Source organism: Pollachius pollachius (genome assembly GCF_949987615.1).
Source record: "Pollachius pollachius genome assembly, contig: scaffold_176, whole genome shotgun sequence".
Taxonomy (NCBI): Eukaryota; Metazoa; Chordata; class Actinopteri; order Gadiformes; family Gadidae; genus Pollachius; species Pollachius pollachius.
The window spans coordinates 2,501-17,500 of record NW_027641375.1 but is presented as its reverse complement, the minus strand read 5'-3'; the positions used below and the strand labels follow the sequence as shown (position 1 = coordinate 17,500).

The 15,000-nt window shown below is 52.3% G+C and overlaps 1 protein-coding gene across 2 annotated transcripts in view; it reads right to left on the bottom strand.

Moving 5' to 3' along the window:
- The window catches only part of pdgfab (platelet-derived growth factor alpha polypeptide b), a 24,039-nt gene that overhangs the window by 8,514 nt on the left and 525 nt on the right, over nucleotides 1–15,000 (bottom strand). For both annotated transcript variants that reach the window (XR_013812751.1, XM_079759297.1), the window contains exons 1-4: nucleotides 14,769–15,000; nucleotides 13,794–13,890; nucleotides 7,677–7,820; nucleotides 5,528–5,718 (exon numbers count right to left, since the gene is read on the bottom strand). The exon at nucleotides 14,769–15,000 is cut by the window's right edge and continues 525 nt beyond it. Coding sequence is in view for 1 of the 2 variants with exons in the window: in XM_079759297.1 (XP_079615423.1) it covers nucleotides 5,528–5,718; nucleotides 7,677–7,820; nucleotides 13,794–13,890; nucleotides 14,769–14,831 (495 nt within the window). In the remaining variant the exon portion in view is untranslated. The remainder of the gene's footprint in view (nucleotides 1–5,527; nucleotides 5,719–7,676; nucleotides 7,821–13,793; nucleotides 13,891–14,768) is intronic.

Genomic DNA, 15,000 nt, shown 5'->3' with positions numbered 1-15,000 from the left:
GAGTGAATCAAAGGGAGAATAATTCACAGCCGCCAGGGGCTTCAGACTTCAAACAAGGAGCGCCTCGGCTCCCATAACCAACCCCCCACCCCGCGCGCCGCACCCCCGGCGGCCCGCAGGACCCTTCACAGGGCCGTGAATCACGCTCCCTATAACAGCCTTTACTTATCAAACCGCCTCTGATCCAGAGTCCCAGCGCAGCACCTCACACACACGCTGATGCCCTGTGTGCGTGTGTGTGTGTGCGTGTGTGTGTGTGTGTGTGTGTGTGTGTGTGTGTGTGTGTGTGTGTGTGTGTGTGTGTGGATGTACGGATGTGTCCATGCATTTGTGGGTGTGTGTGTGTGTGTGCGTGCGTGTGTCTGCTCATTTATGGGTGTGTGTGCGTCCACGTGGGCGCGTACGTGTGGTGGGTGTGTGGAATGCGTGCGTGCATGTGTCGGGGGTAGGTGCGTGCGTGTGCAGGTGTGTGAGTGTGTGTGTGTGTGTGTGTGCGTGCGCTGCACTGGGGGTCGGTGCCAGGGAGATGCGTGGCCGCTGACACCGGGAGTGGAGGCTGCATCCGTCTGGCCTCCGTCAGCCGTCACTTTGATCCTGCAGCCATCAACACCTCATTACCCCCCCGTCCTCCCGCCTCAACCCGCTGCCTCACACACTAATGGGCCTGTCCCGCACTGCTACTGGACCACGCGCAAACTCACACACACAGACACACACACACACACAGACGCACACACACACACGCACACACATGCATACGCACACACACACACACACACACACACACACACGTATACGCACACACACACATGCACACATACACACACAAACATACACGCACATACACACACATGCACACATACATACACACACGCACGCGCACACACACACACACGCACACACACATCTACACACACACACACAATCCCATCTCCCGTGTTTACACAGATGTGCTTTGTAGGTCCTCTCCAGCTCCTTGGTGATACTTGTGTGTGTGTGCGCTTACAGAGCTATCAATAACTAACCAGAAATACTAAAATAAATATAATAAGACAGAGAGAGAGAGAGAGAGAGAGAGAGAGAGAGAGAGAGAGAGAGAGAGAGAGAGAGAGAGAACTAAAATTGCTCTGCTGTTTGCCAAATGCCAAATGATGCTAGCTGGCTTGGCTCATTGTTTAATGAGCAAACATGTGCATTTGACTAGTGGTATTTAGTTTGTCTGCTGCTGTGGTATCACTCTCTCGCTCACTTGCTCCCTGGCTCACTTGACCAAGGGCTCACTCACTCACTCACTCACTCGCTCAGTCATTCGCTCGCTCGCTCAATCAATCACTCACTTATCTACGCTATTAATCACCCACTTACTCTATCGCTAAGCTAATTACTCACTTAATCACAAACACAGAGACATACCAATATGCAAACACACACACACACACACGCACACACACACACACACACACACACACACACACACACGCACACACACATGCTGTTAGGGTGCAGAAGCACCTGTTGTTTTATCACAGTGTCTAGAAGCCTGAGAGCCAACAGCAGACGCAACCATCCTGATACAGAACACAGCTGTATCCTTCAGCTCTCTCACACACACACTCAAACTCACACACACTCACACACTCAAACTACCAGACACACTCACACTCTGACAAACACACACTCACACAAGGGAGGACCAGAAGGAAACAACAAGGATTGAAGCCAGAAACAGTGCAACAGTGAAAGAGAGAGAGATGTTCTACTTCCTTGGTAGGGATGGGAGCGAATGAGGGAGTGAGTGAGTGAGAAACAAAAAAAAAATATATATATATATGTGAGTAAGTGAGTGAGTGATAAATATATATACACATATGATATACGATGATGATGACACATCCGACAAAGGGAGCTGCGTCTGAAGGAATTGGAAGATGGTGAGCCATGAGGTAGCATAGACCGCCTCGACGCTTTGAACCTTTGAACCTTGGAACCTTCGAACACGATAAGCTCCCTTTCTCCAGCAAAGCACGGTTTCGCGCCTCCGACAACGGAGAAGATTCGCAGACAGAAAAGGGAGGATTCACTCTTAATGGTGGGAAAGAAATTAGGCCGAAGGAGAAATTGCGCTGTGTCTGTGATGGAGATAGGGAGGAGGGCGCGTCAGACTAAACATTACTCAATTGGTCCAGTTCAATCAGTCTGGATTTGTTTTATTTTAGACAAGTATATTTGTGTGTGTGTGTGTGTGTGTGTGTGTGTGTGTGTGTGTGTCTGTCTGTGTGTGTGCACGAAAATACACATCAAAGCAGATTCAGAAAGAGACTCCACACAGTCGTCGGCCAAAGTGCACGAGAACCGGAGAGAGTGCGTGGGAAAAAGAACGAGGACGAGAGCGCAAGAGAGCAAAAGAGAGAGAATAGTTCAAATAAAGATTGAAAAAGACGAAAACAGAGGGAGGGGCTATTCCTCTACTCCTGGTCTAGTCAAGTCCTTTCATCAAGGGATCTTTCTGTACTCCTCCACACACTCGCAGCATTTGGAGTCGAGAGCAGAAAAACGAAAATCACAAACAAAACCGGATTGTACAGAGAGGGGGAAAGAAGTGGTGGCTCTGCAGAAATAGGGGTGTGTGTGTGTGGAGCAATTGGGGAGGACAGCCAGGTGGAAAGACACACAGATAGCCCGCCCTGTTCCTGTCCTCCCCCGGCACTGGGGAAACAAGCCAGGCCCGAGCCAGGGGACGGAGGTGGGTGGGGTACTGGGACATTTTTAGCCTTCCCGATTTAACCAGGAGGCAGAGGGGAGCCGCTGTTGGGATGGGCCGGCCGCGGGATGGAGAGGGAGGAGAGCTTCTCAGCATGAGAGACGCGACATTATGTACCCAGCTCCCCCCTCCCACGTCTGAACGGCCCCCACCCCGGTCACACAACGTCACCGTGGTGACCCAAGCAGTCCTTTCCAGATACGCGCGTGTCTATGAGACTGTGTGAGGCTTTGCGTGTGTATGTGTTTGGGTGTGTGTGTGTGTGTGTGCGTGCTTTTATGTGAGTCCATCTCCCCTTGATTCAGCCTTTGGAGTTTAAAAGTGTTACGATGGGGAATCACGAACAAGGCATTCCGTGGATAGCTGAATAAACCCTTGGTCTGCTCTCTCTCTCTCTCTCTCTCTCTCTCTCTCTCTCTCTCTCCCCCTCTCTCATCCTCTTCACAGGACACCACACAGAGGTCCCATTGAAGAAGGCCGGGACACTGGAAACAGACGAACCGACTGACTCGACGACACAGACTCAGACTAACGAGCGGCATGCTTGACACCAACACCAACATCTGTCTGTGTCCCTGTCTGCATGTCTGTCTGTCTATCCCTCTCTGTCTGCCTGTCTGTCTGTCTGTCTGTCTATCCGTCTGTCTGTCAAGATGTCCGTCGCTGACCGGTAATTCTTACGACGGGGTGACTCAGCGTTTCTGCACTAGGGGCCTCGGGCCCCGGGCCTCGTTGCCCTGTGGCCCCACAATGGCCGCCTTGTCCACACAAAGTTTACTGTTGTACACCATAGCAAGATGGAGGGTCAACGAGGAGCCCAAAGAATGTCATGAAGCCTGAAATCTGGGTGCTGGGAAGGCAAGTGTGTGTGTGTGTGTGTGTGTGTGTGTGTGTGTTGGACTGGTTTTCATTTAAGTGCCTCAGTGTTATCCTGGTTACGTCTCCAAACACCGGCACCGATCCACGGCTGGACCCTGGCAGTATGGAGGATTAATAGGATATATATTACACAAGTGTTCCCTAGGAATGTCCGACTGGCTCTGGAGAGAGGAATCACTGTGATTATAGAGTAGGGGGCGATACAATAACACCAAGGGAGTAACTGGCACGCAGCAGGATTAACTGGGGCTCCTTAGACAGGCACACACACACACACGTACACACACGTACATACACACACAGTGTTCCTGAACACCTGTTTACTGGCCGAGGGTCTTGTGCACCGGTACCTCCAAACAAAGCTCTCGGCCGCAGTGTAAACACACAGCGGCGGCCAGGGAACAGACCAGAGACTCTCCCCCTGAGCTTGAACAGAAGGACGTGTTTTTAAACTTCCTGTGCCAAAGTGCCTGGAACCGACGGGGCAACCCCTATCTCTGCCGCTCTGTCTCTGAATCCTTGTGTTCTCTCTCCTTCTCTCTCTCTCTCCCCATCCCTCTCTCTGTGTCTCTCTCTACCTCTCTCCTTCTCTTTGTGTATGTGTCTCTCTTTCTCTGTCTCTCTCCCTCTCTCTCTGTATATCTCTCTCTCTCTCTCTCTCTCTCTCTCTCTCTCTCTCTCTCTCTCTCTCTCTCTGCCCACTTCCCAGCAAGACACAGAGATACAACATAAACAAAGAGGTGCTTTGGCAGCGAGCTGACACAGAGACACATATACACACACACGCACGCAGGCACACACACACACACACACACACAGACACACACACACACACCCAACCGCTCACAGACATTGTCAAGACAAACAGGGACTAGTTTATAGACGGCTGCGGCCTGCTGGCGCCCAGGCCTTTGCCTCTCCATCGGCCCTCTCTGTCTGTCTCAGTCTTATCTGTTCCGCATTCAGCCTCGCGCTCAGACGCAGGAGCTGCCATTCACATTATTCTATTGGACTGGATATGAGGGAGGGTGATGACAGATAAGGCGGAGGAACACAGAGGGTTCTGTTCCTTTCTGGTGGAGGGGCTTGGGGTTTAGTGAGACGTGTTGGTGGCGGAGGTGGTGGTGGTGGTGGAGGTGGTCTTGGTGTAGGACACTATGTTCTTTTGGGCAGGTCTCATGTGTGCTACTGCTGACAGAGTGGAAGTGGAAGACCGAGGGTGAGCTAAAACCTCCCACCAGACTCAATCGACCTGTCTTCTCTGGCATTGACTCACCTGAGCAGACGCCACGTGGATGGAATCTGTGGGTGTGTTAGGGTGCTGGAACGTGTTCGGAGGGCAAACATGAGTCAGCGGGATGGCAAGCATTTGGATTGTGTGTTTGTGTGTGTGTGTGTGTGTGTGTGGTGTTTGTATGTGTGTGTGTCTCTTTCCATTATACTCCAGTGTGATGTTTGTGTAGAAACTGAATTTCACAGTAAATGGCCATTTGTACCTACATGCACAATACAGCAGTGTCTATGAATCCCTGTGTGCGCTGGTGTCTGGGTTTGTATGGTATGTGTTTCGAATGAATGCATCTCCTGTAAACGCATGTAGTGTCTGGATGATATTGATCCTATGTGGTTGCAGTTTGTGTTTGAGTGTGTGTGAGTGCATACCCTTTTTATGTGTTTGCGTGTGTGTGTGTGCGTATGTATGTGTGAACATGCCCCTGTGTGTGCGTGCACAAGCCCCTGTTCATGTGTGTGTGCGTGTGCATGTGCTTGCGTGCTTGTGTGCATGCACACGTGCGCGTTTGCATGTGCGTCTGTGCGTGTGGGCGTGCCCCTGTACGTGGGAACGTGTGCGTGAGTGTGTGTGTGTGTGTGTGTGCGTGCGCTCACCTTGACGGTGCGGTGGTGCTTGCGGGAGGGCTGGCACCGCATCTTGCTGGTGTTGCAGCAGCCCGTGCAGCGCTTCACCTCCACGCACGACGGCCAGATGAGGAAGTTGGCGGCAGTGGGGTCCACCTGGCTCCGGGGGATCTCGTAGATCACAGTCCGCGTCTTACACGCCGCAAGGACCGCCTCCTCCACTGCACCGAGAGGGGGGAGACAGAGAGGGGGAGACGGAGAAGGGGGAGACGGAGGGGGAGAGGGAGAGGGGGAGACACAGAGGGGGAGAGAGAGAGAGGGGGGAAGACAGAGAGAGAGAGAGAGAGAGAGAGGGAAAGAGAGAGAAAGAGGGGGGGAAGACGGAGAGAGGGGGAGAGGGAGAGTGGGAGAGAGGGAGAGGGAGAGTGAAAGGGAGAGAGGGGAGAGGGAGAGTGGGAGAGAGGGAGAGGGAGAGTGAAAGGGAGAGAGAGGGAGAGAGAGTGGGAGAGAGGGAGAGGGAGAGTGAAAGGGAGACAGAGCAGGAGAGAGGAACGAAGTAAAGTCGAGAATGAGGAAGAAGGAGTGGAAGAAGAAGATGTGAGTTAAGCACAGGAAGACGAATAAGCACTTCATACCAATGTGTTTGCTCTCTGGGCGCTCCAGATACCGAAACGTGCTAATCTATCGCTTGATCCCTGCCAAAGCACTGGCAGCGACCACATGCACGCCTTCCCCGTTTGTTACCTGATAACTCCATTCGGGAAGGAAACAAACACACAATAAGAGCTACAAAGGATCACGCCAACCTCCTTCAAAAAACGGCTGAGGAGAAAGCGGGCGACCCCAAAGGACTTACCCCACACCGGACCCAAAAGCCTTGGAACCAACCCGGCCAAACCCAAGAGAGACTGCTCCCTTTGTTCATAGCTTCCTGGCTGAGCCTAATGCAGTGTGACTTGGCCCACAACCCTTTATGTCTCCTTAATAGAAAGCTAATAATGCCCTATGACCCCTCGCCGACGACCCACATACCCCTGGCCGCGGCGAAACGGGGGGGGAGGCCAAGCCAATAAGCGCCCATGGCAGATTTAATGCTCCGACAGGAACTCAGCGCAGAAGATGTAAGGGGGAATGTACAGCAAGCCGCGATTATGTCGTAAAGATGGTGCGGGCTTGGGCCATGGTGAGTGAGGGCCATTATGGAAGGCTGCCAGAATGGTATACTGTATCTTGCGCTCCTGACATGAAGCTCACACATGAAATATGACCGGCAATAATGTCCCGAGTTGGTTTTAACGATATGCTTGTGTTGCTGTGAAGAATATGCAGCCGAGCTTAGCAGACACACACACAAAACGCCTGCTGTGCTCTAGATGAATCAGACCCACGCGCGCGCACACACACACACACACACACACACTAGACAATATTTCTTCTGATCAGATTGGACGCTGTGGCGCTTTATGAAGCAATCTCACCCAGACGAGCCGCGACATGAACTTTGAATTCCTGGAATTTCCACGCTGAAGGATACATTTCTCTCCCTGACGCGTGCGCCTTAGATCTCTGGGAGCGGGGGGGCCAATCAGAGGCCTGTAAGTCAGAGCGTCACCAGCCCATCTCCCTCACCCATTACTTTCCATGATTCCTTGATTGCCCTAAATACCAGGTGGATGTCTTCATTACGGGGTCCTGTAATCCAAGAGAGCGCGGCCTCAAAGCCACTAAATGTTAACGTTGTTTGAAATGAGTGTAAAGTCACCTATTTCATCCTCTCCCCACGGTTCGGCCCACTGCGCCCGTTCCTGGGATTTCATTTCTTTTTTTGGTCACTTTCCGGGCGGGAAGATTACAGCCTTGCGTTTTAATGTGTGTGAGTGATCGTGCAGCGTGCTCGGGATTGGTTAGGACGGAGTGGCCTGCGCTCACAACGTCCTGACGTCAGCGCGCGCTAACCGTGTGTGTGTTTGTGTGTGTTTGTGTGTGTGCGCGCGCTTTTGTTTGTGTGTCTGTGTGTATGCGTGTGTTTGTGCGTGTGCGCACATGTGAGCTTGTGTGTGTGTGTGTGTGTGTGCGTATGTTTGTGTGTGTGCGCGCATGTGAGTTTGTGTGTGCGTGCACGCACGTGTCTTTGAGCGTGTGCATTTGTGTGTGTGCGGGTGTGAGTCTGCGTGCTCACCGATGCTCCTCTTGCGCCGGCTGTGGACCTGCGAGCTCTTCAGGTGACTGTAAGGGCTGTGGGGGTGCGAGTGGTTCTTGTGGTGGTGCAGGTGGAGCTGGTGTTTGTGTTGCTTGGGCTCCTCGATCACCTCGTTTCCCGTACCTAGTCCAAACCAGAAGGCAAACCATGTTACCATCAAACCACAAACACGCACACACATACACACACACACACACACACACACACACAAGTATGCATGCTATGCAAACAGGCTCTCGTCTTCCGCGAACGCGCGTAATGGCGGACTGAAGCCTGGCACTGGGTTGGCCGGCTCGGTTTCACCGCAGACGGCTGCAGTATGCTGCAGCTCTGCTCTTGAGTTTTATACAAGCTGTCCCTCCACAGCAAGCAAGGACGACGGTTAGCCTTGTTAGTCATACCGGCGTAATGACACGACTCCCTCCTGTAAGAGCAACACAATACCAAACGCACAATGATGTGGTTCCCCTGAAGGGTTTAGAGTAGCGTGGGGGAGTAGTTTGAGGGGGAGGGTGTTTTGGGAAAGGGGGAGAGGGGGATTGGGGGAGGGGGTGACATCACAGTTTAATTCAGCCACGGAGACACACTGGGTTCGTACGGCCATTGTTTTTACAGTGTTATGTTATGCCCTCTGTGTAATAATTACACACTCAGTGCGTCACACTCGCTCGCGGGGGAGAGGAGAGCCAGCGCCAAACCGGGGAACGCAATCGTCGGGGTAATACTGTTGAGTCACCGAAAGCGCTCGTGCGAAAACAACCGGCTTTTAAACAGAAACACAGCAGGGAGCTAAAGTGGTCGTTTGACAGGCCGGTGCACACTCGCCATTATCCCCCGGCTTCTAATTGGCGGGTTGGCGTCTTTCATTACCCATAAGATGTTTACTCTGTGCTCCTTTGTAGGCCGAAAGTACACGTTGTGTCGCTGCTGCTGCTGCTGCTGCTGTTGTGGCGTAATTCTCTCTCTCTCTCTCTCTCTCTCTCTCTCTCTCTCTCTCTCTCCAGTCTATTGAAGCCAGCTCAGCGTATTACAATCACAGCCATCTGATAAAGCGCTGGTTGTTTTGGTCCCCGCCCAGAATATTAGCTGGATTACAGTGTGAGTGCCGGAGCGGTAATAAAACAATAAAGCCTGTTCGCTGGATCCCTTCTCCCTGCCCCGGAGGACTAGAGTCTGCAACCAGGAAAGTGTTTGCTAAGAGGAAGGCGGGTCTGCATGTCTGGCGGTGGAGCTTTCTGTTCCACCAGGTTAACGCTTACTGTACACTGTAAACGGACGCACACACACACACACACTCACACACACACACATACACACACACACACACAAACACAGGCACGCTCACACACACACACACTGGCACAGACGCACAGGCATACACACACAAACACGCACACACATCCCTTGTTATCTCCCTCGCAGGCTAAATCCAAATGTACCCCTAAACAACTCCGCGTGGTCGGTACATAAACATTCTCCACTTATCAGAATCCTTTGTGCCGCGACCACACTCCCTCTCTCAGAGCTCAGGCAGCCATGAACGGGGCCTTTCCCCGTTCTGTCGGGGGAAAGGCGGAGAAAGGCCCTGTTCTTGGCTGCCTGAGCTCTGCTGTTTGCTCTCTTAGGCCATTCTTTGACCAGGGCCGTCAAGCACTAGCTCAAATATTGTCTCCCCGGCGTAGAAAGGCTGAGAGGGAGAGAGGCAGGGAGAGAGAAAGGCTTCCTCCAAGCAGTCAGTCAGCCAGCGACCCCGAACCCAAAGGTCCACAGAGAGGAAGTGTTTACTGGCTCCGGGGCCCACAGCCCGGGGTCTCACACAGGGCCCAACTATCTCAGTCTGTCTCCGCACACACACACACACACACACGCACCCACACACACACACACACACTCAGACACACACTCACACCGTTGTATCCACATGGACTCGCCTATTCATGAGAAAACGCGTGTACATGCATTCAGACATTCTCACACACTTGGGAGACACACGTAGACACGGACACACACACACACACACACACACACACACACACACACAGACACACACATACATCGGCAAACATATTCACACACATGCTCCAGCCTGCGGTGCTGTCAGGGGAACACGTCCTGACAGCTGTCTGCATTTTTTTTTTCTTCTTCCACATAACAACCTTTTTAACACTGCAGGTCAACGACAGGACTGCCAGCGAAGCTCAACACCTTCCCCCTCTCTCTCCCACTGTCTCTCTCTCTCTCTCTCTCCCTCTGTCTCTCTCTCTCTCTCTCTCCCTCTGTCTCTCTCTCTCTCTCCCTCTGTCTCTCTCTCTCTATCTCCCTCTGTCTCTCTCTCTCCGTCTCTCTCTCTCTCTCTCCCTCTGTCTCTATCTCTCTCTCTCCCTCTGTCTCTCTCAATCCCTCTCTCTCTCTCCGTCTCTCTCTCTCTCTCCCCCTCCCTCCCACCCCCTCTCACTCGGTCTCTCTCTCTCCCTCTCTCCCTCTCTCTCTCCCTCCTTTCCCCCCTCTCTCTCCCTCTCTCTCCCTCCTCCCCCCCTCTCTCCCTCTCTCTCCCTCCCTCCCACCCCCTCTCACTCGGTCTCTCTCTCTCCCTCTCTCTCCCTCCCTCTCACCCCCTCTCACTAGGTATCTCTCTCTCCCCCTCTCTCACTCTCTTTCTGTCTCTCTCTCTCTTTATCCACTCTCCCCCCGTCAGGGCTGAACAGAGGCCGGCCCGGTGGTCATGCCCCCAGACAGACACGCTCCGGTGACGGTCGATAAAAGATGGGGAGACGGGAGGTGACGGACAAGTGCTTTATAGACTCCCAAAGGACCCCCCCCCTCCAGGTTAGGAAGAGGCCTCTCTGTGGTCCTCCTCCTTGGGAATTTACTTCACTCCGCGACAAAGAGTGGCGGAGAAGGGAAGGAGGAGAGAGTGGAACCAAGGAATGGATTGAAAAGAGACGACAGGAGAGAGAGAGGGATCGATGCGAGAGAGAGACACAGGGAAACAACAAATAAGAAAGATAGAAAAACAGACTTATACTTGTTCTTTCCCCAAATCACGGCTTGATTCAAAGAGAGGACGTTCTGTGAACACGCCCAGAGGATCCCCACCCTCGCGATTGAAGATGATGACGTACCGGAGGAGACCAACGTCTCCGTCCCGCCAGACACGAACAAGGTCGAAGCCTTTTACAAAGCCAGGCCGAGGGACCGTATTGGACGGTCGTTGGGACAGCAGGTAACTGTGGGGACAGTACGTTACTGTGTCCAATCTGTAGACCTCAAAGTAACCCTATCTCAAGTCTAATGTCTGACATCGCTGAGCCCCACGCACGACCCCCCCTTCACCACGCTGACGGCGACAGGGGGCTTTCTGCGACGGTTAAAGATGAAAGCGGATGAGGAGGGCCAACCATAGCTACCTACTCTGAAGGTAAACAGAGGGGGTTTTACAACTCTCTCTCTCTCTCTCTCTCCTTCTCCCTCTCTCTCTCTCTCACCTTGCTAAGCCCCCGGCCCCATGTCAAGAGTCGGGTTGCCGTTTCTGTCGAGGTCCTTCGAGAAGAGATAAGAGCTGCAGGAAGGCGGGGGGGAGGGGGTAAGAACAGCAGACAGAGGGACAGACAGATGAGGGACTGGAGGACAGACAGATAGAGGGACAGACAGACTGAGGGACAGAGGGATAGACAGATAGAGGGACAGACAGACAGAGGAACTACCAGATAGACGGGTGATCACACAGCCAGATGAGGAATAGAGGGACAGACAGACAGAGAGACAGACAGACAGACAGACAGACAGACAGACAGACAGACAGACAGACAGACAGATAGAGACAGACAGAGAGATAGAGTTATAGAGGGCCAGACACAGAGGGATACACAGACAGAGGCCTAGAGGGACAGACAGCCAGACAGCCAGACAGGTGACCAGACAGCAGAGGAACAGCCAGTCAGGTGACCAGACAGACGGGTTGAACAGACTGCCAGAGGGAGGGCCAGACAGGTGACCAGACAGGCAGAGCATTAGTCTGGAGGGAGCTGTCGGGGGGGAGTGGCCTGGGGGGTGAGACAGCAGTCAACGACGGGTCATCTGAGCTGTCAGGCAGACGGCTGAGGACTGAGTGACACACTGTTCTCGCCGACACACAAACACACACACACACACACACACACACACACACACACACACACACACAAACACACACACACACACACACACACACGTATCAAAATGTGCCGACAGTCTCCAACATGCCTGTGAGCTCTTGATGAGACAGTAATGAAAAGAAAATTCCCCTGACTACAGTGCGGTTCCTCTGGGCCTCTTTCCCTCTCAGAACAAGGTGTTGGAAAGACTCCGCTGCTCTGGGCCAGGACGGGTTACAGGCCAGAGAGAGAGGTATAGACGCTCCCAGTACGGCCAATAGCTGACTTGTCCATGCACTGGGAGACATGGGTGGGGCAGACAGTATCTCTCTCTCTCTACTCTCTTTCACTCTCTGTCTCTCTCTCTCGCTCTCTGTCTCTGTCTCTCTCTCTGTCTCTGTCTCTGTCTCTCTCTCTGTCTGTCTCTCCCCCCACCTCTACACCACTCTCTGTTGACTGTGGACCATGACACGGTGTGTGGACGAGCGCGATCCTGCCCTCGGCGTTGACTTCATTGATCCGGGTCATGCTGAAAATATCCCCCCCCACTGTCTGGCGTCAAAGCTCTTTTAACGGGGCTGGCGAGAACGCCCGTCTCCTGGACATACGTCCGTCTCCTGGACTAGACCGCCGTCACAATAGCAATCAGCTCGGCCACTAGCGACCTAGCGCCCCCGGAAAACATTCCTTTGTTTAAAGAAAGAGCTTTGACGAAATGAGATGAAAACACAGCTAATGTTAGCCCGAGCTATTCTAGGGACGGGGAGGACGGGAGGGTGCGTGGACACGAGGCGGAAACAAGCAATGCTGTCGAGTGGCGGGGCTCACTGGAATAGGAGGCATTTTTTAGATTCCTTCAAAGCTATGAGATAACCTATGAGCAATGGCCACAGGTATACCATGCACATGTAGGGGGGGGGGGGGGGTGGGGGGGGGAGGGGGGGCAGTGGAAATATCCACTTGTAATCGCCCCCATTCATGGACCGTCCACAGATCCATAGGGGGAAGGCACACACTTGATTTATGACCAAAGCCTGTGTAAATAGTGGCTCATGTGAAGGCAAACAGTTTGTGGCAGCGTACCCCTGAAACCTAATCCCCCTTAAAGGCAGAGTCAGAGGGCCGATCCCTCACCGGAGAGGCAGCACCTCCTAGCAACACGGGTGCGGCGCGAGGAGCCTGTCTGACCTCCTCATCGGCCGTCTCCGTTTACAGAAGCCCACAAACGTGGGCGCGGAGGTTTGTCACCGGGTACAGCAGTACAGCGGAGACAACAGCTTCCAGAATTTAGACGAGTAAATACCGACCGGTGAAAGTCTGTCTTTGTCACATGTAGAGTAGGCTAGTATAAGATAGGGGTATCGCATTTAGTGTGTGTGCGTGTGTGTGCGTGTGTGTGTGTGTGTGTTTGTGTGTGTGTGTTGTGTGTGTGTGTGTGGTGCTGGCGCCTCTTCTTTCAGAAATCCTAGACCCTTCCTCGCCCCTCTTCTCCTTCTACATATCACACACTAATTTTATGGCATTTTTAAAAGTGGAAATTACATCTAAAATAGGTTGGACGAATGTACGAAATAGGCTGAAAAGGTTCCTTCACTTCGTGCACGAAGCAGCGAACATTCGGATCGCGATGGTCACGTGTTGTTTATAAACGAGAACAACGCAAAACACGTACAAAACGTAACGCAAACGTGTGCGGGTAAAAACATTACGTCATGTTTGCCGTGTTTAACATCGAGTAAAATTTAGGGTTAGGGGGGAAACAAAAAGCGATTCATTCTAATATTTACGTTTCATGTGATAGCCCCACAACCGAATGAAACGTGGTATCATTGGTGTAATCAGAGAATAATCATGGTTGTTTTGGTGACAATGCAACATTCAGAACACGCACATCACAAGACAAGTGTGCGGGACCAAAGGTCCCCGCGTAACGCGAGGCGGTGCGGGCAGAGGCAGGATTTACCTACGGAGTCCATCTCCAGTAGCCGCTGGAGGTCGCTGATGCTGTGGATCTCACTGTTCGACAACCTCTCGATCAACTCCCGAGGAATCTCCACTTCCTAAGGGCAAGGAATCACGCATCAAACAATAGTCAATGAGCGTTTTACGCATTTCTCACGAGTCTGGTGTGTTTGTGTGTGTGTGTGTGCCCCGTGTAAACCAATGCAAATAGTATATTTAAAAGGAACACGAGTGAGATAGCAGCGAGAGAAATGTTGCAACTATGTGCCAACAGCAGCGAGCCACGACCGGTCACTGTTCGCTGCACTTGCACTTGTTGCGGTGCTGCAAGTAACTCAAGTTAGTCAAACCACGCAGCCTTTACAGGGACCCTTTCTATTTATACACCCCGGAGCGCTTCTCATGAAAGCGGCTAAGGCCAATCAAAACGTTTGCCCAGTTTGGCCCCAGACGACTGGGAGATTTGGCACGGGCACAATAATAACTGCGATACAGTATGTGTCCAATTGCAGTCTTAATGTTGGCGATCAGAAGCACTCAATCTATATGTAGTCCTGCTTGTTTTCACACGCACTTCAATTATCGCGCGTGCCTTCGGACTCCCATGCATGTCAACTATGGATTTAAATGCGCGTATCATATTTTATAAATGTGCAAAGTGTACGCGATTCTTTTTTATTACGCATAACTACATTATGTGTAGGGCTATTTATGGTGATTTATGCATGTTTCGTGAGGACTTTATGTGTGTGTTATATTGCTATATGGAACAATATTTCGCATATTAGATCTAAGTTATGGAATAAAAGACAAGTTTGGGGGTACCCCTCCACCGACATCCATACGCACAGCCTACGCACGGAGAGAGCCCCGCGCCAACAACGCAAGTGTGACAAGGGGCCCGAGCGAGACGCTCTGTGGCCCTCGGCTTGTTTCAACACCCTCTGGCTGTCGAGAAACATCACAAAAGCTTTACCTCAGCAGTAGCGAGCAGCAGGTAGGACGTCCACAGCAGGAAGTAATAAAGTGCGGCTCTCATTTCCCTTCAATTTGAAATTTCCCCAAAACAAGAAAAGGGTGTTCTTGTGCAGAGGAGCTGCAGCAGGCTGCTCCTGGCTCCAGAGACTCCAGAACCATCCCTCGGGGCGAGGTCCGAGTTGGGAAGCTCTCAGCGGAGCTCGGTTTGGTATTGCAGAAATCCCCCTTAA